Source organism: Plecotus auritus (assembly GCF_963455305.1).
Source record: "Plecotus auritus genome assembly, chromosome: 5".
NCBI classification, from domain to species: Eukaryota; Metazoa; Chordata; class Mammalia; order Chiroptera; family Vespertilionidae; genus Plecotus; species Plecotus auritus.
This window is the reverse complement of record NC_137776.1, coordinates 164,305,551-164,332,760: the sequence shown is the minus strand read 5'-3', so window position 1 is coordinate 164,332,760 and position 27,210 is coordinate 164,305,551. Positions and strand designations below refer to the sequence as shown.

At 43.1% G+C, this 27,210-nt stretch overlaps 1 protein-coding gene and 1 pseudogene across 2 annotated transcripts; one reads left to right on the top strand and one right to left on the bottom strand.

Annotated features, from left to right (window-relative positions):
• Window positions 1-20,577: 20,577 nt before the first annotated feature.
• On the bottom strand, window positions 20,578-21,135 carry LOC308248127 (ribosomal protein eL22-like). The gene is made up of 2 exons (XM_080668155.1): window positions 21,030-21,135; window positions 20,578-20,950 (listed from the first exon to the last, which is right to left on the bottom strand). The coding sequence occupies exons 1-2, from the start codon at window positions 21,126-21,128 to the stop codon at window positions 20,684-20,686; spliced, it is 366 nt and encodes a 121-aa protein (XP_080524281.1). The 5' UTR covers window positions 21,129-21,135; the 3' UTR covers window positions 20,578-20,683.
• Window positions 21,136-23,130: 1,995 nt separating this feature from the next.
• On the top strand, window positions 23,131-23,925 carry LOC308248357 (splicing factor U2AF 35 kDa subunit-like; annotated as a pseudogene). The gene is made up of 2 exons: window positions 23,131-23,563; window positions 23,647-23,925. The product of its transcript is annotated as a splicing factor U2AF 35 kDa subunit-like (transcript).
• The last annotated feature ends 3,285 nt before the right edge of the window (window positions 23,926-27,210 follow it).

The window sequence follows — 27,210 nt, the reverse complement described above, 5'->3', positions numbered from 1 at the left end:
AGGCATGTTCCACAATGGCAATGGAGTAAGGAGCCTGCCCTATTCTATAGTTTGCATTTCAAACCACAGAGTTTAAGACAAACTGGTTCTTTTCTTTATTGCAAGACGAAGCTCATTTTTCTAGTTTTCTTTCTAGTAAATATTAACACAAAAACTGCATAAAGTCATTCAACATCGTTTATGAAAAACAATAAAAAGAAGACAGTTCATTCATAATCTTGCTACTCCAACATATTAAAACTGGTCTTGAGCAATTCCTGACCCATTTTCCTCCTGTATGAAATGGAAAAGGCAGTGATGACAACACCTACCACACAGGGCTTTTATAAAAAAATATAGATATATTATACATATAATATATATAATAGGAACTATGACTCAGCAGAGAACTACACAATTTGACTTCTTAAAGTCAAAATCATATGACTATATCATTTTATATAGCTATGATTATTACAGAAATATCATCTGATATTTCCTCTACTTTTCTCCTTTAGTTCTTTCTTCATAAATATGCCATTGTAAGAGCTGCTTAAAATTCTGTTGAATGGATATTTACTTAATTCATCTCCTATTGTGAGATATCTTTGTATGGTAGATAATATTTCAATGACTGTCTCTGGCACGCAAATTATTCTTTCTTTTGGATTACTTTCTCAATATAATGTGAAGGGTGATTTTGGAGGTCACATTTTTGTGGTATCACAGGCACTGGGAATGGTTGGCATAACTGGCAGAAGCCATACCAATGATCTTTCTAGAGGAATAACAGTCCAAGCCAGAGTTAGTTTGTAATGTAAGATTATTAAGTAGAAAAATCAGTATAGTTTCAATTGTAGAGATGGAAAACTTAAAATGTAAAGGGGATATTTAAGAATAGATATAAAAACAGTTAATAAATAGACTAATGGCCTTCACTTGCCATAGGTATAGGAAAAAGTAGGTTTGTCAACAACATTCTTGCATGTTCTGGGATGCACCAACACTACAGTAAAGGAGAGACAAATATGTGAGAGAGGAGGGAACACAGGTATGTAGCTTGATGGAACAGAATCTGTAACTGGCTGACTCTTAAGGATGGTGACTGTGACATGTCTGTTAATGATCCCCCGGTTTTTATCTCTAAAAGTGAAGGATCCCAGGGCTCCCATTTCATGTGATGGTTGGAGGGGATCCCTGCCAGGTAAGGATTTGACTTCCATTTCTTTATTTCCATGGAGGCAGAGAGATGGGGCAGATTTTAAACTTCACCTGCTGGATTTTGAGTTATCGCAATTATAATTTTGAATGAGCTCCTAAGGAATATTTGGTTTATGAATAATGACTATATTTTGAATGCATTAGAATGGCAAATAATAAACAGAACCAAATTAGCAAAATAAATGAAAAGAATAAAATGGGATCATCAAAGGCTAGTTTTTTGCCATCACCCTTCACAGCTGTGGATTTGACAGCGTTTGTTTTTTATAAACTAGAATGTTTCTAGATGGCGGTATTCAACAAGAACCTGAAAAGTCTGTGGTCTTCCAAATATATGGTTACCAAGAAATAGGGCAGAGCTAGAGCTGCTGAATTGCTGCCACCAGGTCCAGGGTTTCATCCCTAGACCTCACCTTTCCTCACCCTGTACACTTTCCCTGGATTATGGGATCTAATCCCATGATCTCATGTATACTGTATATATCAATGACTCCAGAATCCACATGTCCAGCTAAGATGTCTCCCAAGTTCCAGACTGGTAGAGATGTCAATCTACCTGCTTTCTCCAATTGGATATACTTTGAGCACCTGCAATTCAACTAAATCTTTTCTCTTCCTCCATATCTTATCTAATGCCCCACCTGACCCCTCACTGCATTCCAACAGGCTTCTCCTCTGCCTTTGAAGTTTTTATGAATCACTTCATCATCCACAGGGTCACTCCCTCCCCACCTCAGTAAACCAGGGATTAATCCTTCTGTCCTTCCTCCCTCTTATGTCCCTGTTTAAGCAATCATCAAATTTATCCACTTTTACCTTCTAAGTATTACTGTGGTTCACCTCCTCCTCTCAATCTCTGTGATGTCTATCCTGATTCATTTCCATATCATAACTGGCCTGGGCCAGGGCAAAAGTTTCTTCAATGGCTTTCCCTGTTTCCAGTCTTGATGCTCTTCAGTCTACCTTCACTTTGCTGCCAAAATTAATATTCTAATAAGTAAATGTGACATGTCACTTTCTTGCTTAAAACTTTTTGGTGATTTCACATGACATTCTAACAAGTCATTAAATAATATACATACATGTATGTGTATCAAAATGAGGAAGTATAAGATATGGACAAAACTCCTTAACTCACAAGACCCTTCATGAACTGTCGCTGCCTACATGTCTAGCCATACTTCTTATGATTTCTAACTCATTACTTTATATACACAAATAAAAGAGAAACATGCAAATTAACCATCACTCTGCTACACCCACAGCCAATCAGGAGAGCGTATGCAAATTAACCCAACAAAGATGGTGGCAGCCAAAGAGCTGGAGTGAGCAGGAGGCTTGGGTTGCCCCCAGCGATGGAGGAAGCCAAGCTTCCCGCTCGCCCTGGCCGGCCCTGGCCTCTGCTCAAGGCTACAAAGTTTCAATTATAGAAGATAAATAAATCCCAGATACCTGCTTCTAGCCAGCCCTGGCCTCCGCTCAAGGAGGCGCTGAAAAAAAAAAAAAAAAAAAGAAAGAAAAAAGCCCCTTACCCAGGTTGGCCACACCCCCATGGGGTGGGGGTCCCCGCTGGGGTGCCTGGCTAGCCCGGTCCCTGTTGGGGGGCTTGGCCAGCCTGCAAACAGCCATCAGCCCCTCACCCAGGCTGGCCAGGCACCCCAGTGGGTACCCCCACCTTGAAGGGGGTGTGGCCAGCTTGAAAACAGCCCTCAGCCCCTCACCCAGGCTGGCCATGCCCCCCCCCCCAGTGGGGACCCTCACCCCAAGGGGGCATGGCTGGCCTGAAAACCACCACAGGCCCCTTGCCCAGGCCACCCCACGCCCCAAGGGAACCTCCACCCTGATCTGGGACACCCTGATCTGGGACACCCTTCAGGGCAAACCAGCTGGCCCCCACCCGTGCACCAGGCCTCTATCTATACTAATAAAAGGGTAATATACTAATTTGACTGGGAGACCTTCCGGAGACCTTCCGGACATACTTCTGGACAAAGCCATGGTGGTGGGGCTGAGGTAGAGGCAGTTAGAGGCCAAGAGGGGAGGGCAGTTGTGGGTGATCAGGCCAGCAAGGGACGGCAGTTGTGGGTGATCAGGCCAGTGGGGGGCCATTGGGGGTCATCAGGCCAGTGGGGGGGCAGTTGGGGGTGAGCAGGCCATTAGTGGGGGTCAGTTGGGGGTGATCAGGACAGTGGGGGAAGAGGCAGTTTGGAGTGAGCAGGCCAGCAAGGGGGTAGTTGGGGGCGAGCAGGCCAGCAGGGGAGGCAGTTGGGGGTGAGCAGGCTGGAAGGCAGAGTGGTTAGGGGCAATCAGGCAGGCAGGCAGGCAGGTGAGCAGTTAAGAGCCAGCAGTCCTGGATTGCGAGAGGGATATCGACTGCCAATTTAGGCCCTATCCCTGTAAACCGGCAGTAGGACATCCTTCGAGGGTCCCAGATTAGAGAGGGTGCAGGCCAGGCTGAGGGACACCCCCCGTGCACAAATTTCGTGCACTGGGCCTCTAGTATACTAATAGTTCCACAAATATACCATATTGCCTCACTTTTCTGGACAGGCCTGGAACGTTATTCCTCATTTCTTCACTTGGATAATTTTTGGACTTCCTTCGGGACTCATCTTATGTATCATTTCCTCTGGCTTATCATTTATAAATCAGTTTTCTTTAAGCACTTAATTGTCCTACTATGTGCTAGGCACTCTGTTAGGTGCTGGGAACAAAATGGCAAGATAGACCATCTCTGTTCCCAAGAGAGAAGGGAACAGACAAGTGGGAAAACTGAAATGGAAACAAATCATAGCATTCATGCACTGAAAGAAGAACTATGAGGAATGCAAGAAAATGGTAAATAGGAAGAAGAAATACAAGGTTTAGATTATCAAGTCTACATACAGAAATTAGAGGATCAGTGACAGAGTTGCAAGCAAATGGACCAACATCTACAAAAACATAGATGTATGAAAGGGACTGGAAGGATGACGTTATGGGTTGACCTGTGTCCCTCAAAATTCATATGTTGAGGTCCTAATCCCCAGTACCTCAGAATGTGACCTTATTTGGAAACAGGGTCTTTAAAGAGGTACTCAAGTTAAATTGAGGTCATTAGAGTGAACTCTAATCCATATCGACTGGTGTCCTTCTAAGTAGAGAAAATTTGGACACAGACGCGTAGAGAGGGATAGCAGTGCAGACACAGGGAGAAGACAACCATCTAAAAGCCAAAGAGAAAGGCCTGGAATAGATTCTTCCCTCGGGGTCCTCAGAAAGTATTGCCACCTTGATCTTAGATTAGCCTCAAGACACTGTGAGATAATACCTTTCTGCTGTTTAAGCCATCCAATCAGTGGTGCTTTGTTACAGAGGCCGTAGTCAACTAACAAAGATGGTAATTTGTTTGGGTTTAGAAATGATGAAAATGACCATAGTTGAACAAACTATGGAAAGTCTTACATGATATACCAAGCTTTACTTTTCTGATTAAAGTTTTAAATTTTATTTTATAGGTGATGGGAAGCAGTGAAGACAATTAAGCAATTTAGACTGAGTTTGGGTAGTTAGGTAGAGGATGGGTCAGAGGTGGAGAAGATTGGGGATGTGATTGACTAAAAGGCCCACCAATAGTTCAGATGGGAGGGTGGTTGGAGAAGATGAAACGAAGATGAAAAAATATTTAGGAAGGAAAATTGTCAGGACCTGGTGACTTGACTGGATGTGTGAGTGACAATGCCTAATTGCTTTCATTGCATTTATCTTTATAGTATGTGTGACTAACTGAGCCTATGGCTGAAATCACAGAGAGAGGAGGGAGAAACCAAAGAAGAAGCTGGTCCAGACAGTAATACATTTCCCCCCAAGTGTCTCCAGCCCTGATTCAGACATCATGGCCCAGTCCAAGTGGAAGTCATAATCCTAATGCTTCAGTATTAAAGAACAGTGGGAACTTAAAATTGGTCATTGCATAAAGCCCAACTTCTCAAAAGAAATTATCAAGAGTAAGAATTTTTTTAAAAAGTCAGTGGACTCCTTCCTTCTGGAGGCAGCAAAGAACATTCTTCTTCCCTTCCTCCACTCATCCTTTCCTCGTTCCCCTCTTTCCTCTCTTCCGTGTATAATTACTGAGCTCCAACATCACGTTAAGTGCTGCATAAAATGCTGGGGATACTTAGAAAACAAAAACAAACCTTTGTACAAGGAGCATATGATTTTCTGGAAGAAAGATGTATAGATCAGTTATCACAGTCTGGTGCAATAAAAGCTACTGGCACTCCAAGCTGATTGGCGATGCCTGCTCTGATTGAAGGAATTAGGAAAGACTTCCCAGAAGTTGTGACTCTTGAACTAGATCTCGAGGAGATGGGAAAGGGCTGAAAGTGCTGGAGTGTGGGAGAGTGTGGTCACTTCTTTGGGGAAATGTAAACAATTGTGAAGTTAGGCCATTTCAGGGCAGACAGAGGCCACATGAGAAGGTTGGAAAAATAACCGCAAGGTCTGATCTTGCAAGTCTGACATCTTGCCACTGAAATCACCAGTTTGGTCTATGCCACCAGAGAACTTTGGGTTCCAGGGAGGAGAGATTTTCCAGACTCTCTTTTCTCAATCATTCAGTCTTGGAAAAATCCCAATAAGATTGTGAGTTAACTCATGGACATGGACACAGTGTGGTGACTGTGGGGGGCAGAAAGGGGAGGAGTGTCAGTGGAGGTGGAAGAGAGCACAGAGGGGATAAATGGTGAAGGAAAAAATAAAATTAAAAAAAGAAATGAATCTAAACACACTATTTTACTAGTGCAATAAGTTTTAATACAGTGTTTAAATTTTGGGGTTTGTCACTGTGGAAAACGGAGAAAACTTCTTCAAGATTCCAAGTGTTAGCTTTCTTATAAGACAACATTATATGGCAGAAGTCTGCCGAGTTTGGATATGTGTGACTATTCAGTGACCCACTGGCCTTGTCACCCTGAGCCACCTTTAGCTTCATGAGAAGCACTCACACTCCAGCCCTTGGTTAAAGTTCCCTCAGGAAAGCTGTAGTCACGGCTGCTGCTGGACCCGGGTTCCACAGTGAAATGCACATGAGCGATGAGAGACAGCGAAGTAGGCTCTCTCCACTCCCCCCAGGGATAGGTGCCAGAGCGAACAGCCAGAGTTGCAATAAAAGATTTGGGGGATCAAAGCATGGCTACAATCATCTTCCTGGGTGAGGTGAAAAGTCACCCAAATCAAAGTGCTCCAGTGGGTAGCCTTTGGCCGCAACAGGGCCTATTCCAGTCAAGAGGCACAGTCCCTGGCTGGGCATGGAAAACCACAGACTAGAACGATCACAGGGCTTTGGTGCAGGAGGAAACTTGCAGATCGAGTCAAACTCCTTCATTGTACAGAGGGGAAAACTGAGACCTGGAATGTGCAGGGGAGCTCAGCTAATTAAGCAACCTTAAGCATCTCATCCATCCCCTTTATTTGGGACTTCATTAGGGGAAATCTGGTATTGGGAAAAAACCTACCTCCTCATCTTTTGGGCATGAGAAACCTAATTATAGGTAGCATTGCCAGATAAGATATAGGAAAGCCAGACAAAGCTAATTTTCTCTGAACCATAAATAATTTTTTAGTATTAGTATGTCCCAAATATTTCATGGGATAACTTATACTAAACTTATTCATTTCTTTAAAACAGAAATTCAAATTTAACTGCCTTCTTTTCTTCTTCTTCTCCTCCTCCTCCTCCTCCTCCTCCTCCTCCTCCTCCTCCTCCTCCTCTTCCTCCTCCTTCTCCTTCTCCTCCTTCTCCTTCTTATTCTTCTCTTTTTGCTATATCTAGCAACCCTAATTACAGAGTCTTTCCATCTTCCATCCTTACTCTGACTGCTAGGAATCTTAAAGGAAAATTACCATTATTGCTTTCTAATAGAATTTAGCCCATGTACTTTCTCATTTGCTTATATTCCCTTCACTTTCTTTTCTTTATTAAAAAAGTCTAATGGTTATAAGTATCTCAGTAAGCCACATCAAAAACTTTGCTTTGATATAATTTTTTGAAACACACAGCACAATACTTGGTAACTACTGAGGGCCAGATTTTGTAGTAGGTCCTATGGATGTTAATATGAATAATACCTGCTGTCTGATCTCAAAAAACCCTAGCCAGGTGGAGGAGATAGTCATTTATATAAGTAATCACAATGCAGGGAGATGAATGATGAAAGCAGCCCAAGGTCGCATAGCTAGTTGGTGGCAGAACCGAGATGTGTTTTATTACATTAAATCCCAGGTAGTCGGTGAGCTGACACTCCTTTTCTTACACATATTTATCTACCTAACTGCCTACGGGACAGTGCAGTGGGCCCTGTTTGCCCTTCTCAGCACCCATTCTTTTGGGGGGCATATTGCTCCCCCTCTTACTTAAACTTTGTGGTATTAATAGTAGTTGCCAATCAGAGTTCTTGCTCTCCATGATCTTGGATGGTCTTGAATGATTGGTTCAGGGTGTAGACACATGGCCTAAACCAGGCCAGAGTGCTTCCTCAAGAATCATCAAATTGGAACAAGGGAAAAGGCAGTCCCTCTCTGGGGGCAAAAATGAAATTATAAGTATCAATCCTATCGCCGGCTGTGTGGAGGAATCTTGGCTGAGCACACAAAGGTAATATGTGGAAAGCAGCGGAGACAGAGAGGAGAATGCTCTTGCCACATTAGAGTTTATCATTTCAGCGATTCTCAAAGCTCAGCGGCCAGTCAGCTTAATGCTTTTACCCTGAAATAATTCGAGCTGTGTTTCTGTCACTTGCAACCAACAGGGTTGTAGCTAATAGAGATGGTTTGGGCTGGATGACCATTAGCATTTTCCCAAGCCCTAAACCATAATGGGATGCCAGAATGGGCTTTAACTTGGTGGTTTGGAGCACAGTTTACACAAAGCTGTGGATTCTGCCTCGAAGCAATGCAGGAAAGCTCCTGCCCTTCTCAGGCAATGCCAACACCAGTGTTTTCCAAACGGCTTCTCAGATCCCCTCACAGTGTCTTCACTGTGGCAGAGCTGCATCTAGCAAAATCAAGCAGCACTTCGAATGCTGAGTGGCCAAGTGGACATTATAGTGGTTAGACAATCATATACTTTATAGTGTTCCACCCCCTGATATTGCCAGTACCCACCTGACACCATAAATAGTTATCACAATGAAACCAATACAAAATAATATCAAAAGTAAACTGCAATTCCAAAAAGGAAAAAGAAAAAACACACAATTCAGCTATGCAAACAAACAAAGAATGCTGAGGAGCCTAGCCAACCTCAAGATCTCTGAGCTAGCTTCATGCTGTTGTTATAACGACTCCCACTTTAAAAATGGGGAAATTAAAACCTACAGAGGCAAAGTAGGTTATTCAAGTTCACACATATTTGGAGTTTATTCTAGAATCTATGTCTCTTGCCATTTAGAACATTGCTCTTTCCAAAATGCTCCCTCTTAAGAGCCTGTATTGTTCATTGAGGATCCTCAACGTGGGAAGAAAATATTGATTGCAATGAACATGAAAAGAGCAAAATAACTTAATAACTTTCAGGCTACAGGGTTGTGTATTTAAACTGCACAGTCATCTGGAGGAGAAAACTTGAGAAAATTGTTAAGACATAAAATACATTTGAGCATCCCCAGTTTGGTGCACATTCTAAACACTTGCAAAACCCTTTATAAAGAGAGATTTTCGGATTTTCTGCACTCCCACCAAGATCTACCAAGTCAGAATGTTTGGGGGGTGGGCACCAGGCTTTTATATAGTTAAAGAACTCCAAAGATAATCTGGATTGAATTGATTTAAGAACCAGCATTGGGCATCATTAATGTAGATTTAACAACACTTAAGAAAAAAAAATCTCTCTTGGTTGTATTGATGTCAAATCAACACAACTATTAATACAAAACATGTAGATTTGTAGTTAAGCAGTCCGTTCAAGGAATATTCACAAATTCCCTACAAGTTGCTGGGTTCTGTGGTAGGCACTTGGATCAAAGATGAGTCAGATGGGAATGCTGCCCTCAAGGAGCCCAGAGGGAGAGAGTACACATGATGCCCAAATGCGGTTGTGATGTTAGAGTATCATGGGTGAGTGTTTCAGGGAAGAAACTGGAGAGAATCAGGGAGGGCTTCCTGGAAGGTATTTGAACTGGGTCCTGAAAGCCAGGTGGGATTTGGACTTGCGGACAAGTGGAAGCTCAGTCGTACAGCTGGGACAACATGGGCCAAGACTGGGAACAGGGAAATAATGCCAATAGCAACGACAATTTTTGAGGGCTTTCCATACATGCCAATTACTATAATAAGCGCTTTATATGGTCATCTCTTAATTCCATGCAATAAAGTAGGTACTTCTATTACTCCCATAATACAGTTGAGAAAACTGAGTTAGTGATAAATTTGGTAGCTTACTTAAGGTTGTACACCAAATAAACTAAGTGCAGGAGGAGGCATTGTTATTTTGTTCAATATTTAATTTGTGGAATGAATGGATATTTTAACCCAACACCTTCATTTTACAGATGAGGAAACTGAGGCTCAGAGAGGTCAAGGGATCTGCCCAAAGTCACCCAGCTGGTTGGTGGCAGTGCCATGATTAGAGTCACTGTAGTGCATTTTCTACTATGCCACCTGCATGATAGGAAAGGGTTAGTATATCCTTCCCTTTAGTCATAAAAATGGGAAGGAAATGAGATAGCTGGAAAAGTAGCTAAACTCAGAGCTGACCTCTAACCAAGATATAGCTTTTAAAAGCAAGAGAACAAATACAAGAGAGAGGAAATAAAGCACAGTATAGTAGAACTCCTATTGGACAAATATCCTCACCTTTGTATTCTCATCTATAAAGTGAGGACACTTGATAAAAAGATCCCTAAAGGTTCTTCCATCTTGGCTATTCTGTATGTTCCTAGGAAGGGTTGGAAACAGAGATTGTGTCTATGTTTTTCTCTAGGTTTGATGGATTGAAATATATAGCAATGAGTAAGCACGGACTAAGAAATCTACATCTGGGGGCCACAAGGAAGCTGTTGGATAAACTCAAAGAGCAGTGGTCTTCTGTTGTGTCCTGATTCTTCACTCACTGTCTTCACTTGATGCTGAGAAAACCACTTGATCCATTGATGGGAACCTCTAGGACCTAATCAATTTCTTCCTTCCAAAAGATGCTGAAGCTGAAGAAAAGACAGAACAGACCTTTGGGTTGAGGCCACCCGGACATACGTTTCTGGCTTGTAGTCTATTGTTTCACGCCAGACAGCTTGCCCCACCTAATCCCAGAGTTGAAAGCTTTACCCACTTTAAGTAACAAGTTAGGTTCATGTGTGTTTCCTGTGTTGCACTGTATTTTTTAAGTAAAATGAAGAAAAAAATTTTAAATATGGGCATTTGTAGCTCATTTTGACCTGTGCATTGTACCTAACCCAATCTTTTTGTAAATCCTACCCTAGGAGTGAGATTTTTTTCCTTGATTTTTTTAAAATTTAATAAATCTTTATTGTTCAGATTATTACAATTGTTCCTCTTTTTCCCGCCATAGCTCCCCTCCACCTGGTTCCCACCCCACCCTCTGTCCTTACCACCCCCCCCCACTGTCCTCATCCATAGGTGTACGATTTTTGTTAAGTCTCTTCCCACACCCCCCACACCCCTTTCCCCCCGAGAATTGTCAGTCCACTCCCTTTCTATGCCCCTGATTCTATTATATTCACCAGTTTATTCTGTTCATCAGATTTTTTTATTCACTTGATTTTTAGATTCACTTGTTGATAGATATGTATTTGTTGTTCATAATTTTCATCTTTACTTTTTCTTCTTCTTCCTCTTTTTTTTTAATTATTGATTTTAGAAAGGAAGGGAGAGGGATAGAGAGAGATAGAAACATCAATGATGAGAGAGAATCATTGATCAGCTGCCTCCTGCACCCCCGCCCCCCACCGGAGATTGAGCCTGCAACCCAGTCATGTGCCCTTGGCCGGAATCGAACCTGGGACCCTTCAGTCAACAGGCCGACGCTCTATCCACTGAGCCACTGGCTAGGGCTTCTTCCTCTTCTTAAAGAATACTTTTCAGCATTTCATATAATACTGGTTTGGTGGTGATGAACTCCTTAAGCTTTTTCTTATCTGTGAAGCTCTTTATCTACCCTTCAATTCTGAATGATAGCTTTGCTGGGTAGAGTAATCTTGGTTGTAGGTTCTTGCTATTCATCACTTTGAATATTTCTTGCCACTCCCATCTGGCCTGCATAGTTTCTGTTGAGAAATCAGCTGACAGTCGTATGGGTGCTCCCTGGTAGGTAACTAACTGTTTTTCTCTTGCTGCTTTTAATATTCTATCTTTGTCTTTTGCTCTTGGCATTTTAATTATGATGTGTCTTGGTGTGGTCCTCTTTGGATTCCTTTTGTTTGGGGTTCTGTGCGCTTCCTGGACTTGTAAGTCTGTTTCACCAGGTAGGGGAAGTTTGCGGTCATTATTTCTTCAAATAGGTTTTTAGTATCTTGCTCTCTCTCTTCTTCTGGCACCCCCATAATTCTGATGTTGGTATGCTTGAAGTTGTCCCAGAAGCTCCTTATACTATCTTCATATTTTTGGATTCTTTTTCCTTTTTGCTTTTCCGGTTGAGTGTTTTTGCTTCTTTGTATTTCAAATCTTTGACTTGATTCTTGTGATCCTCTAGTCTGCTGTTAGATCTCTGTATATTTTTTATTTCAGTCAGTGTATGCTTAATTTCTAGTTGGTCCTTTTTCATATCCTCGAGGGTCTCACTAAATTTATCGGCCTTTTCTAGAAAATTCTTGTAAAACCTTATAACTGTGGTTTTGAACTCTATATCCAGTCACTTGCTTTCCTCCATTTCTTTCATTTGTGATCTGTTTCTTTGTCTCTGCATTTTGGCTGCTTCCCTGAGTTGATAGAGTGGCTTTATGTGCTAGGTGTCCTATAGGGCCCAGTGGCTCAGCCTCGCCAGTTACCTGAGGTGGACACTCTTGGTGCACCCTTTTGTGGGCTGTGTGCACAGGCTTGTTGTAGTTAAGCCTTGATTGTTGTTGGTATCACTGGGAGGAATTGACCTCCAGGTCAATTGGCTGTGAGGATCAGCTGTGTCTACACTGGGAGAACTTCTGTGCTGGAGACATCCTTATAAGACAAGACTTGCAAAAGCCTCTGTGCTCAGCTTGGATGGGGCGGAGTCTCAGGGCAGAGCAGACAGCATTGGTTTCCCGTCAGCCCTGCCCTAATAGGCCCCTGTGTTTCAGTGTCCCATGATAATCGCTGCAAGCACCTCTGAGAGAAAGCCACCCTCAAGTTCCGCCCGCTGCCAGACAGTCCAATTTCTCCCTGGATGAGTTGGGTCCCCAGAGTCTCACCTGGAAATGGAGTTCAGTGCAGTCGGGAGCTTTTGTCTCCCTCCCACTTAAGAAAGCCAGCCACATACTCAGTTGCCTGCCCTCTCCCCACGCACACCTTGGTACTGCTGCCTTCCGCAGTTCCTCTGAGTCTCAGTGTGCTTTTCTCTTTCCTGACAGTCCAGTTTCACCCCGAATGAATCTGGGTCCCCGGTCTTGCCCGGAACTGGAGTTTAGCGCAGTTGGGAACTTTTGTCTCCCTCCTGCTTGAGAAAGCCAGTCGCGCACTCAGTTGCCAGTCCTCTCTGCACGTGCGTCTCAGTACCTCTGCCTCCTGCAGCTCCTCTGAGTCTCAGTGAGCTTTTCTCTTTCCTTCTAGTTGTAGAATTTCCACTCAGCCAGCCTTCCTGTGATTCTGGATGATGTCCATTTTGTCTTTTAGTTGTAGTTTTGAAATTGTGTGAGGCAGCAGTTTAGGTGTTTACCTATGCTGCCATCTTGTTGTTGTTTTTTTTTTTTCCATTGATTTTTTTTAGAGAGAGTGGAAAGGAGAGGAGAGAGAGAGAAACATTGATGTGACAGAGACACATTAGTTGGTTGGCTGCCACCCACATGCACCTGGACAAGGGGCAGGGATCCAACCTGCAACCTAGGTATGTGGCCTTGATCAGGAATTGAACTGGAGACCCTCCAGTGCACAGGCTGATGCTCTAACCACTTAGCAATACCAGTCATGGCTGCACCTAATATAATCTTTAATGCTTCTCCTGTTTGGAAGCCTGAGAAGAGAGCAGTGATCCTGGAAAACATTCGCCATCTATTGTAGAACAAGATGGATAGAGGAAAGAATGCCCACACAGCAGCAATGGTTACACCTTGTAATTATCTAGCACCGGTCTCTGGGGAGCCTCAGAGAGACTTTGAGAATATCCTTTGCTTTTTGTTGTAAGAAGCTCGTGAGGCTGGTTAAAGAGAACCTACTGCCAGGTAAAGAGTGAGACAGTGAGGCATATAACCAGCCCCCTGATTTCCTGAAAGGTTAATGAGTCCGTCGTTTCCTTGCTGACACCAAGGTTTTGCATGACCCCAGCACCAAAGGACAGCACGGATTTACTGAGTCCCTGTGTCTTGAACACGGCAGCTCTCTGGTGAAATGCAAAGGCATGAAAAGTCCTTGCTCTCAAGTTTTTAAACAATATTAGAGTCAAAACTGAGCATAATCAGAGAAGAGATTTATAAATATGAAAAAGGGGAGTCCAGAAAGAAATCTGAGGTGTTAGATTGGAATTGGAAATATAAGAGTAAGCTCATAGCTTCATTTAAAAATATCTAGATATAGAAATAGAGGCAGATGTGTATATGGATGTGTGTTAATGTATGTATATAGATGCACATATTTCTTTCCTCTATCTCCTGAAAGGGCGTACAAGTGATGCCATTCTAGTAGCAATGAGCACATCAGGCTCCCCTGTCTTGCTTTCCAAATAGACCTTATCACTAAAAGGAATCAAGTTCCCATCAGAAAAGTGTTGATTCCAGGGCTGGAGTAGGGAAAGGGTAAGATGAGCCACCCCCCCGCCCCATCTTTGGCAACAGAAAATAGGAAAGTGCTCAAAGAAACTGGGAGTCAGGGGCTCCTGCTGACTGTAATATTTCTCTCTTTTCCGCGTCCAGCGCGGCTAGGGAGTGGTCTGGTTCCTGAGTAGGGGTGGCTGGGGATTGAGAAAATGAAAGAAAGTGACAGACACAGAGATAGAAGGAAAAAGCTGGGGCTGGGTGGGACCGCTGTCCTCTGACAAGGATGGGGACCCGGAAGTTTTACTAAAAGTCAAGACAAAGGAGATTATGTGCATTCTTGGGTGGGCCCAAGTCATATTCATTCCTGGTGCTTGGCTGGATTTAAATAACAAAGCCCACCCCCTGGCACCTGGGCTGAAGGTCAAGCTGACAACATTCCTGCCTCTGGCAAAGCGTGTTTCCAGGATGTGGCTTGGCCAACCTGGATTCAGCTGACAATAAAGAAATACCCATGTGCCTTTCCAAGTGCTCTCTACAGCTGACCAAATCTAGGACAATTTAAACTTAAAATAAATGATTGTAACAGATTACCACCTATGGCATAAAATAGAAACGTTTGGATCCATAATGAAAAAAGAGGGAGAGAAAGTGTGACAGCAAGACAGAAAGAGGAGGAAAGAAAGCCATCATTTGACAACCATCATGGTGGTGGCTGTTTCAGACAGGAATTATTAATGGATGCTAACGCAGTTGAGTGGAGGTTTGCTGAAGTACAGGATATTGGTTAGTTTAGGGTAGTTGCTATAAAATATTTTATCAGTGACAAAGGTAAAAGTGGTGACTCTAGAGTGGAAAAACCTGGCAGAGAGCAATTTGACCAGGTGTTCAAGGCTTGGCATTACCAGGGGTCAGATGGAGTGATGTTAGGTGCCTCCCTACGGAATGGGTTAAGACAGTGGTTGGCAAACTCATTAGTTAACAGAGCCAAATATCAACAGTACAACAATTGAAATTTCTTTTGAGAGCCAAATTTTTTAAACTTAAACTTCTTCTAACGCCACTTCTTCAAAATAGACTCGCCCAGGCCGTGGTATTTTGTGGAAGAGCCACACTCAAGGGGCCAAAGAGCCGCATGTGGCTCGCGAGCCGCCGTTTGCCGACCAAGGGGCTAAGAGAAACGGAGCATCCAATCTATGATATTTCTGCCAAGAATATATGTCCTGCATCTGTCCTTGGGAGATCTTGTATGAACCCAGGTTGAGGGAATGAAAGGCTTGTCATTCCCATCTGTCAGGTTCAATAAAGACTGGAAAGCACGGAGGAACCCAAAAAACATGACATCTAAGTGCAATGATTGGTACTGAGTTGGATCCCAGATCATGTAGCAAAAAAGAGCCATTGTTGAGAGAGCAACAATTGAATGAGGACTGTACATAGGGATGCTGTAATGATGTTAATTTCCTGATTTGAATGGGTACAATGGGTTATTTTGAAAGGGTTTGTGTCTGTTTTTGGGGATATACATATTGTTCTCAAGAGACTAAGAAAAGAACAAGAATTATTAGTGTGTAAGGGTGTGTGTGTCACAAAAATAGCCAAATCTGGGTGAAAAGATACAGGGGCTCTTTGTACTGCTCTCGCAACATTTCTAAAAGTTTAGTACTATTTAAAAAATCACAGCTATTTCTATGAGGTCAGATGAAAGTATGCTCCAGTCTGAAGCATTTCCCATCCCCACACATTCAATGATGAAAAGAATCACTCTATCCACACCAGGAATATGTTTGTTTCTTTTTACTTTTCAACAAACATTTTCATGTACTTGGTACAAGTTCTAAAGCATGATAAGAAAGGTAGAATTAAACTATGAAACTCAAAAGAGAGAGATTGTATTTCATTGAAAGGTCAAGAGAGATGTCATAGAGAAGATGAGATTTGAGATGGGTTTTTAAAACAGGATAAAATGTGGTCCAGGAGACGTGGGAAGAAGGAATTCAAGGTATGGGGAGGAGGCAGAACAATGACATATGTAGCAGAGAAACAGAGGGAGTTATTACAGCAGTACTACTTAGATTACAAGTGGCAGAAACCCATTCAAACATCTCAAAAACAAAAGGAGGCCTTATTGGTTCCGATAAATGAAAAGTACGTAAGTGGCCCAGATTCAGGTACAGGAAGGACCAGGTGCCTAAAACATGTCATCAGGACCAGAGTCTTCATCTCTTGGCTCTGTTTCCCTCTGTACTGACTTCTCAAGTCATCTCTCTTTAGGGCTAGTGACAGTTGACAGGTGGAAGAACCCTGGTGGAAAAAGAGTTCCTCACTCTCAACAGTTCCAACCGAAGTCCAGAATTACACCCCAGGGGTGTAGCTTCGGTCACATGCCTATATCAGAATCAATCTTTTTTTAAAAAAATATACTTTATTGATTTTTTTACAGAGAGGAAGGGAGAGGGATAGAGAGTTAGAAACATCGATCAGCTGCCTCCTGCACACCCCCTAGTGAGGATGTGCCCACAACCAAGGTACATGCCCTTGACCAGAATTGAACCTGGGACCTTTCAGTCTGCAGGCTGACGCTCTATCCACTGAGCCAAACCGGTTAGGGCCAGAATCAATCTTGATAAAGAGAATGAAACGTTCCAGTTGCCAGGTCTTGTCATGGATTCTTTACTGGGCCTGGGAGGTGGGATTAGTGTCTACCCACCCACCCCGGCCCCCCAAACCACAAACACTGACGTTGACGAGGGGCAATTTCCCAAGGAAACCTCGGGTGCTGTTGCCAGAAAAAGAAGAAACGGACATGGGGTAACCTAATTCTGCTGATGAGCATTTGGGAAACATGGAGTAGTCCCAAATCACCTTAACATGGGCAATGCTGGGGAAGGGAATAGGAGTTAAAGTGGGAAGTCAACCTGGTATAATTGTTTGGAAGATCTTAAATGCTAGGCTGAGATCATGGTTCTTATTTGGATTGGAACATGGATCAGCAAACCCTTGCTATAGAAGGCCAGATAGTAAATGTTTTAGGCTGCATGGATCATGTGATCTCCATCACAACTACTCAACTCTGCTGTTGCAGTGTGAAAGCAGCCTTAGACAATACATCAACAAAAGAGCACATCTGTGCTCCCAAAAACTCTATTTACAAAAACATGCGATGGTGTGGATTTGGCCTGAGGGCTGTAGTTCCCAGTTCCTGAGTTAGAGGAAGCCATTGAAAGCTTTGAGCCTACAAAAAGACATCTTAAAATTATGCCTTGAAAAGATGCATCCAGTTCCTGGGTGGAGAATGGATTATTGGGAATAAACTGAAAGTGGGAATAAAATTTAGGAGGTTGTTGCAATGCTCCAGATGTTTGTACTGTGAAGAAACCAGCATTGCTTATATGAGCCAAATGTACCTGGGAGCTTGGCCTCACAGACTTTAGCTGGCACACAGCTGGGTTCCTCTGTCCTTAGCTGACCTAGATTCTCAGCATCTTGCCAGTTTAGCCACTTCTGAAATACTAGCCACCTCTGAAATCCTGTGTCGGATTTTGTAAATCATATCGGGAGCCTGATTATTCCTTTTCTTTGCTCTACAGTGTTTTTGATTTTGAAGACTAAGTCTGTACTATTTGTATGAGAGGGAAAAATCAATAGAAAGAGAAAGTTTAATAAAAAGAATACATTCTCCATTGACTTTAATTAACTTGGCCTTAGGTTTACAACTCTGGCAAGTATGGAAAATGACAAAAACAAAAAAACTGACCTCATATCTCATCCAAGCCACCGAGTTTTTAAAGAATAAAATCTCAAATTAAAATCCGTACGTATTTGCCTATAACACGATAAAGGAAAAGAATAAGAAAGGAAGAAAAGGAAATGCTCCTGTAAGATCTGACAGAACAGGATGGCCCTTCTAATTCCCATGGTAAATGGCCATGTACCAGAATCAGGTCAACAATTAATCGCTGTCTGAGAGCCCTTGCATTTTTCTCAGATGGTCATGGCTTTGGTGTCTTCTTCGGTATCATGAATTAAGACCCACAGTCTTTGAAACGTGTCTGTAATTGTTTGATGCTTCAGCATCAATGCTTTCTGCCTTGGGGCGGGTTCTCTTGTGAGGAGAAATGTTCAGGAGGAATGATGTGGGTACCTGCCTTTGGAGAAAGCCCATCAATTTGAGGATGGTTCACAGAATTACACACCTGTGAGATTTTCCTGTCATTTGAAGTTACCCATGTCTACTTGTAGACATGTGCATTAGTGTAGTATGTAAGTACACGTGCACACATGCATTTGGGATGTCACGCATATTTTATAAAGTCACATGTGCATGCAGTTGCACAATGGATACATGAATGAACACCTGTTGCCATAAGTACAATATATATAGGCTAAATAAACTGCATCACACAAATACATACATAATATTTATATTTCTCTATCTCTATATATAAAAGGCTAAATGTCCGTCTGACCAGTAGCTATGATGTACACTGACCACCAGGGGGCGGATGCTCAATGCAGGAGCTGCCATGATGCGCACCGGCCATTTAAAAATAAACGGCACCATGGACCAGGCTCCAACAAACCAACTTCCCGCAAGTGGGACACAGGCCCTGCCACCACCCCGGAGCGACACCCAACCAAATCGCAGCTAATGCTGCTGAGTTCCCATGGCACAAAATGCAGCCCACAGCCCAGCCCATCCCAGAAATAGTGGCCGTGGGCCTCAGGTAATGATGTCACTTAGCAATGCCCGGCTTCCTCTCCCTAGAGACTAGCATCCTTGGAGTTTCTTCAGCCCAGGAACCTGACTTGCTTTATAGCCAGGTGCAAACATTTATAAAGCTCTCACTGGCACCAGTCGCATGCGTGTGTCTTGATCTGTCATTGTTGATAGCGAATTTGGTTGACACTTCTATTATAGAGAAAGGGTGAACAGTGATATTAAAATATTTCCTCTAATTAATTTCCTTTCAATGTGCACGAATCCATGCACCAGGACACCAGTACGTATATAATATTCATTATAATAAAAATACATGTAAGACTAAAAATGCATTTAAAACTAAAAATATGAACATGTCCGTGTGTGTACTCCATATACATGCACAACAACTATGTATAATATCCATATACATTATATGGTACGGTCCCTGTCATCTTTCTGACTATAATCCTCTAATACTTTCTCGCTCCATCATTATATTCCAAGCTCCTCCTTGCTGTTCTGTAAATATCAGGTATGTTCTCACCTTGGGATCTTTGCACTGGTTGTTCTCTGTAACTGGAAACTCTTCCCAGGAGACATCACATAGACCAGTGGTTGGCAAACTGCGGCTCTGTTGACTAATGAGTTTGCCGACCACTGGGATAGGGGCTTAATCACAAGGAACAACAACAGCCTGTAATTATTGGAATCAAGAGTCTAGGTCAGTGGTCGGCAAACTCATTAGTCAACAGAGTGGCAAACCACGGCTCGCGAGCCGCAGTTTGCTGACCACTGGCATAGACTATTCCCTCACTTCCTCTAAGTCTTTGTTAAAACGTCAGCTTATCAGTGAAATCTACACAGCCACTCTATCATTCTGTTTAAAATTGCAACCCACCTGCTCCAGCCATATTTCTGATCTGTCCTAGCCCACTGAGATGCTTATCCCCTTCTAAGATATATAATTTACTTAGTGATTATGTTCACTTTTTTATCGTCATACTCCCTCTCCCCCAACTGGAATGTAATCTGTAGTGGGGGCAGGGATATTTGTCTGGTGTGTTCACAGATATATGCCAAGCATCTAAAACAGAGCCTGACTCAGAGAAGACATCTGATATATATTGTTGAATGAATAAAATAATGAGTATATACTTTTATACATAAATATGTACATATCCTTTATATTTGCTAGATTATATCTATCTATCAAGAGTGGCAACATCCATCCTTATAAACATTCATCCTAGTGTAATCTGAATCTATCTATCTACATACATATTCAAAGAAACATACATGTTGGTAAAAGTGTGTATGTGCGCGTGCACGCACGTGTGTGTGTGTATGTGTGTGCATGTGCGCTGAAAGTATCTGCTTTTGCTGATGTACTCAGCAACTCACATTAGGAAGTGGAAGGAGTTGGGGCTCAGTGACTCTGTGTCCCCAGCTGCAGGAACCTATCATATAATCCATAGAAAGATAAGTTCAGGATGACAAGAAGTTCTGGAAAAGAAACACTGGGAGATAGATTTTAGACTCCAAGAACTATGGCGGTTCCCAGAACCTAAAGGTCAGGAGTTAACTCTGTCTTCTATTAAACTTGATAACAAACTAATACAGAATTTCAGCTTTGAAAACTTTTCTGTGAGATGAGATAGAGGGACAAAGCAGAATAGCTTTTACTCCTTTAGATCTGGGCTCACACGTGCCTCTCTTTCAAGATTCCCATCAGGTTCAGGCTGGGAAATATGAACTGGAAGGGAAGTTTCAAGTCAGAAAGCTTGATTTTTTTTTTTTTAACAGTGTGTTACATTTTTATTCACTGATAAACAAAATCCATTTCTAGATGTTTCTCTTGGTACACTTCACATGTTTTATTAGTAAGCAAAGGCCTATATAAGGCCATCACCTAGTCCTCAGATTCAGACCCATCTTCATCTTGACTAATCTGGAAGTAACGAAGTTCATATGTCTCCTTGTCAGATGCAACCACGCGAAGCCAATCACGAAGACTATTCTTCTTAAGGTATTTCTTGGTAAGGTATTTCAAATATCTTTTAGAAAATTGTTTCTCAGAAACAACTGTGATTTTATTCTTGAAGCGTTCAATGTGAACAACATTCCCAAGATTTCCAGTTTTCCCATTGACTTTAACCTTCTCCCGTAGAAACTGTTCCTATTTTAAAACAGAAAAAATGCAAAACTAGGGAAGAAAACCCTAGATATTCACTAGGGAAGGTACCCTAGGAATAGAGAAAATTTGCAGAATCAAAAATGCCATCTTCTACTGGATGAGTAAGGTCCAAACCAAACTTCCAGATTGTCCTCTTAGGCTTCTTGACTTTCGGCGCCATCTTGCAGGGAATCCGTGCGATCAGAGCAGAAAGCTTGATTTTTGGAGATTTAAGAAATTATAAAAAGTCACATACCCCTCTTCTCTGCGGTCTCCCATCACTAACTAACACTGTGCATGTGTGCGTATGTGTGTGTATGTGTGTGTGTATGTGTGTAAGCATGTGTATAATGGGGTAAGGAAGTGTTTAGGAGATATTTTGATTTTCCGCTAATGTAATAAAGAAACCAAGTTCAGATCTGAGCCTCCTACTAGCAGCTGGGCAGATGCAGCCCCTCAGAGACTCCCTGAAACTCCTTTGGAACTATAAGAAATTAAATTGTCCATCCTGGCGCCCTAACCGGTTTGATTCAATGGATAGAGCATCGGCCTGAGGACTCAAGGGTCTCAGGTTCGATTCTGGTCAAGGGCATGTACCTTGGTTGCAGGCACATCCCCAGTAGGGAGTATGCAGGAGGCAGCTGATCGATGTTTCTCTCTCATTGATGTTTCTAACTCTCTATCCCTCTCCCTTCTTCTCTGTAAAAACTCAATAAAATATATTTTTTTAAAAATTGTCCATTCTGGCTTCTTGACTGTCTTGTGACTACTTTAGAGGCATGGCAAATTTCCAAGTTCTAGTCTCACACATCCCTTGCTTTTTGACCTAAAAATATCTTTGAAACATTAATGAGGCCATAGCTATGGTGACCATGTAATTTCTTGTCCACACTGAGACACTTTGGAGGATAAAGGGGACCATATGGCTAGGTATGTCTCTTCTTCCCATGCTTCCTACTCTCCATCTTGCTTTCCTTCCTTATTTCTTCACATTATTGTTGAGTACCTACTTTGTGCCAGTCACTGTGGATGTCCTTAGACATACAATGATCTGCAAACCTAACACTCCATGCACTCATAGAGCTTTTGAGTTTAGTGAAGATGCCAACTCATTCTTTCAATGAATATCCCCTGAGTGCCTACTATGTATTTGGCACTATTTTAGATAGTGGGACACACAGTGATCAAAACAAATTAAGTCCTTGCCCTTATGGGACTTAGAAAGGGCTATCAATAAAATGCATAATTACAAACTATGATTCATTCTCTGAAGGGAAGGTGTGCAAAACTAAAAAATCAGGTCACCTCCTAGTTCTAATCTGGGGGTCAGGAACTCCTCCTCTGGGGAAGTGATGTTTGAGTGCATATAAGTGAAGGATTAACTGATGAAGGAGATAGGAAGGGTAAGAGAGAACCTTTGGCACAGAGGGCATGGCCTGTGCAAAGGCCTTAAGGCAGGAAGAAACATGGCATTCATTTTTAAGGAGCCAGGAGACTGGAGTCCAGGTGCAGGGTGGAGGTGGGGGATGTGCGACGTGGACTGAATCGGAAGGAAGCAGGGAACAGACCTCATGGAAGCTGTCAGGCTGAGGTAAGGCCATACTTCTCAGTTGGTTGTCCCTGGAGGTTGCATACCCTGAAATAGCTCCTGGGGCAGGACAGCGTGGCAGGGTCCAGAGAAGCGGCTGCCCCCAGAGCCTGAGTGCGGCCTCACATACAGCATCCACTGCCCTGATCAAACACGGAGAACAGCCAGAGGTCTTCCGTGTGGTCACACACAGGAAAGGAAGTGGCGGTGAGAACTGGAGGGACAGAGGGCTGTGGTCACGATAGAAAGATGTGATCTCAGATGAACTGGTGTAGACGCATGCCTGGGAGGTACTGCTTATATCCATGAATGTATTCAGTCATATTTACTGAGCTCCTTCCTGTAATGATCCAAAACTTTTGCTAGGCAGTGAGGACTCAACCATGACTACGAGAGATGCTATCTCTGCCATCACACTCACATTCTCCTTGGCAGAACAGGTCTGGGCACCATGTTTTAAGAGGAACAGGGGAAGCCAGAATCTAGGCCTGACAAAAATGATGGAGCATCTAGACATCAGAGCCCATGAAGCAAGTTGAAGATTAAAGGTCAATATGGTGGTGCCGGCAGCGTTGTCGGCGGCTGCGGGTGGGAAATGGCGGAGTATTTGGCCTCCATCTTCGGCACCAAGAAGGACAAAGTCAACTGTTCATTTTATTTCAAAATTGGAGCATGTCGTCATGGAGACAGATGCTCCCGGTGGCACAATAAACCAACCTTTGGCCAGACCATTGCCCTCTTGAACCTTTACCGTAACCCTCAGAACTCTCCCCGTCTGCGGACGGTTTGCGCTGTGCTGTGAGCGACGTGGAGATGCGGGAACACTCCGATGGGTTTTTTGGAGGTTTTCACAGAAATGGAGGAGAAGTACGGCGAGGTGCAGGAGATGGATGTCTGTGCTAATCTTGGAGATCACCTCGTCGGAAACGTGTATGTGACGTTTCGCTGCGAAGAAGATGTGGGAAAGCTGTGATTGATGTGAACAACCGCAGGTCCAACGGGCAGCCCACCCACGCCGAGCTTCCCCCGTGACCAACTTCCGGGCAGCCCACCCACACCGAGCTTCCCCCGTGACCGACTTCCGGGCAGCCCACCCACACCGAGCTTCCCCCGTGACCGACTTCCGGGAAGCCTGATGCCGCCAGTATGAATGCGAGAGAGTAGGCTAGGCGGCTCCTGCAACTTCATACATCTGAAGCCCATTTCCAGAGAGCTGCGGCGGGAGCTGTATGTATGGGCGCCGGCGCAAGAAGCATCCGTCGAGGTCCCGGTCCCGGTCCCGCGAGCGTCGCTCTGGGTCTGGAGACCGTGGTCGTGGCGGTGGCGGTGGCGGTGGCGGCGGTGGTGGCAGAGGCGGTCAAGAGATCGTGAGAGATCTGGGCGATTCTGAGCCAGGCCATTTTTACCGTATGTCTGCTAGAAAGTGTTGTAGTTGATTGACCAAACCAGTTCATAATGGGAATTTTTTTTAAAAATATATTTTATTGATTTTTTACAGAGAGGAAGGGAGAGGGATAGAGAGTTAGAAACATCGATCAGCTGCCTCCTGCACACCCCCTACTGGGGATGTGCCCGCAACCAAGGCACACGCCCTTGACCAGAATCGAACCTGGGACCCTTGAGTCCGCAGGCCCACGCTCTATCCACTGAGCCAAACTGGTTAGGGCCATAATGGGAATTTTAAAAAAACACACACAATTTAAAAAAAACAAAGATGGGTTTCTGAATAAAATTTGTAGTGATACAGTAAAAAAAAAAAAAAAAAAAAAAGGTCAATATGGTGATTGCCTTTCTAATCTCCTTAGGAGAAAGTGCAGGAGTATTCTGTTTAATTTCAAGGAGGTGGGAGTAGAAGCAGGAGATTAGCATTCTGAAGAGGTCTGTTTGGGTAAAAAACAACAACAAAAAAAGCTTGTTTCAATGTTAGAAGAATTTGGAGATACAGTAAGGCCCCATTCACAGGAATTGTGTGATGTTTGATCTGGTGATGATACAGTATATATACTGCAGTAGGAGCTGCTCACAGGGACAGAAGATGAGCTAGAAATTTGCAGTATATTAAGGGACACATATATACACACATAATGCAAAGAAGTAGACCCAAGAGTGGGAGAGTTGAAATGGGATGGTGAGTTGTGCAACACGGAAGGCCCAGGTTTCCTGGCTGTACCCTGAATCACCAGTGACACGTACTTCATTATTCAACATGCCATCTCAGAGCTCTGGCAGTAAAACTCGTTTCAGGTTTGGAAAGAGAAAAATAGTCTGGTGGGACATCCTGCTTCTCTGTCAGCTTCTCATCAGGTAGTCCATGGTATGCAAATCTCTTGTGCCTGGAACCTTTCATCTATAAACATGTTTCAGCTTTAAGCCTCTGATTCTTTTAGGTCATGTTCAAGCAGTGGATTCTGCTTCATAATAAAAGTCTGGTGATAAAATTCATTGGAGATTTTTGTTATCCCTGAGACTGCTCTTCAAAACCTAGGGCTAGCCCGGCCAGTGTGGCTCAGTGGTTGAGCATCAACCTATGAACTAAAAGGTCACGGTTTGATTTCCCTTCAGAGCACATGCCCAGGTTGCAGGCTCGATCCCCAGTGTGGGGCATGCAAGAGGCAGCCGATCAATGATTCTCTCTCATCACTGATGTTTCTGTTTCTCTCCCTCTCCTTTCCTATCTGAAATCAATAAAAAAAAGATATTTAGAAACAAGCCAACAAAAACAACAACAAAAACCCAGGGCCAAACTTGAAAGAAATGTGTTCTGAGGTCATTTTTGGGAAGGCAAATTCCTCTGTCCTTAGTAATGAATACCTGGCAAGAATAACATTGGCCATTGTTAAAAGCATTTACTGTTTATAAGCTAATTTTAGATCTTTGGAACTTGATGAGAGTAGCTATTATTATAGTTATCTCCATTTTAGAGATGAGAAACCTGATGTTCAAAGAAGCAAGATTTTTGGTCAGTAATCTACAGAAAAGACTTGCATCAGTCAGGTTAGACTGGATTACATACCAATAATAACTCACCCCCAGATCTTTGGGACATCAAGTAATAAAAGTTTAATTTTCTCTCATGCCAAGTATGGAATTGAGGGTCCACTGGGTGGCCTGCTATTCATCATTATGGTCTTCACTCTGGGACCCAAGCTGAAGAGGCAGTTATAATTGGTGTATTGGCCATCACCATGGCAAAGGGAAAAGAGAATTCAACAACTCTTAAATCTGCCATTCAGAAGTGACTCACCTGACTTGTACTCATATTTCATTGACCAAACTTAAGCCACAGCTAACTTTAAGTGGGTGGAAAATTCAATCCTACCTTGTGCCCAGGAAAAAGAACTGGACTATTTGTAAACAGCCCTACTGACTGCCAAAGTGCTAAGGGTGAGATTCCAACGCATTTCCTCTGTCCAAGCAAATCCACGCCCTTTCCACTGAGCTCATTGCCTCTTCATGCAGAGCATGGAATCAAGACTGAAGCTGACATAAGCAATTTAGCTGGCTGGAACAATCTGATACTGCTTCCTTGCTTCTCAGCTTTGTTTCTTGGTTTCTCTTCTCTTCCCAGACAACAGCCTTTTGGACATTAACGTAAGTCAGTTCCCCTTTCCCATGTGATACTGGGGTCTGGTTGGGAGACATTGTACTAGGCTTCTCCGAGAAAGTTTAACTATTATAAGCCTTGTTGTGTTTTCCCAAGTGAATTTTCCAAGGATTTACCTGGAACAAAAATCCAAAGGAATGATAGCTATTCTCTCCACAGAGGAAAAACATTCCATCTGCCATTGAAACATGTTCCCATCTCTACCTTTTCAATATATACATGCATACATACATATGTACATACATAAAAATAGATAAGTTTACAGAAACATTAAATTATGGGGGGGGGTGAGAAAAAAAAAGGAGGTCGTGCTGAGATATGATACTAGAAAAGGAGGCAGGAACCATATAATAAAGGACCTGTCACCCTAAAGAATTCTAACTTTATTCAAGGGCAAGAAGAGGTGAATGAAATGTTTTAAATAAAAACGAACATAATTAAATTTGTAGTTTAGGTAGAAACCCTGGCCATAGCAGACAGATTGTTGAACTGGGGAAAGAATACAGATTGGGGCAAGAGAGACTAGTTAGGAAACTTGCATAAATCCAGCCCCCAAAATTGAGTAAGGCAAAGGGTCATGGGCAAGAAAAGAAGGAGAAGAAAAAATAATTTTAAAGTAATGGTACCACAGGACTTGATGATTTACTGGATGTGGGGTGGGAAGAGAGTAGAGGAGTCAAGAATGAATCCTGCATTTCTGCCTTGGGGGAGTAGGAGAGAGGTAGTACATTAAAGCAAATGAGGGATAAAGGAGGAAGAGCAAGTTGGGGAATGGAGGAAGGAACTGTGATTTAGTTTAGATTGGGGTGTGCTAAGCTTCCATGGGGACATCCAGTGGAGATGGACCATAGGAAGTTGTGCATTTGAATATGTTGCCCATGCGAGAGGTGTGAGATTTGTATCCCCAGGATAGAGTTGGGACTCCTCCAAGCACAAGCCATGGTTGCACCCCCAGCAGCAGTGAGATCATTCAGAAAGAGCATTCAAATTGAGAAGATGGCCAAGGACGTGACCCCAGGGAATACCAGTGTGTGCAGCACAGGCAGAGAAACAGAATTCTGGCAAAAGAGA

Bases quoted from the DNA above. Each gene is read 5' to 3' on its own strand.
- LOC308248127 (XM_080668155.1), bottom strand. From the start codon at position 21,128: ATGGCGCCGAAAGTCAAGAAGCCTAAGAGGACAATCTGGAAGTTTGGT. The intron at 20,951-21,029 runs CTCTATTCCTAG...GTTTTAAAATAG, and splicing joins TTTTTGATTCTGCAAATTTT to GAACAGTTTCTACGGGAGAA.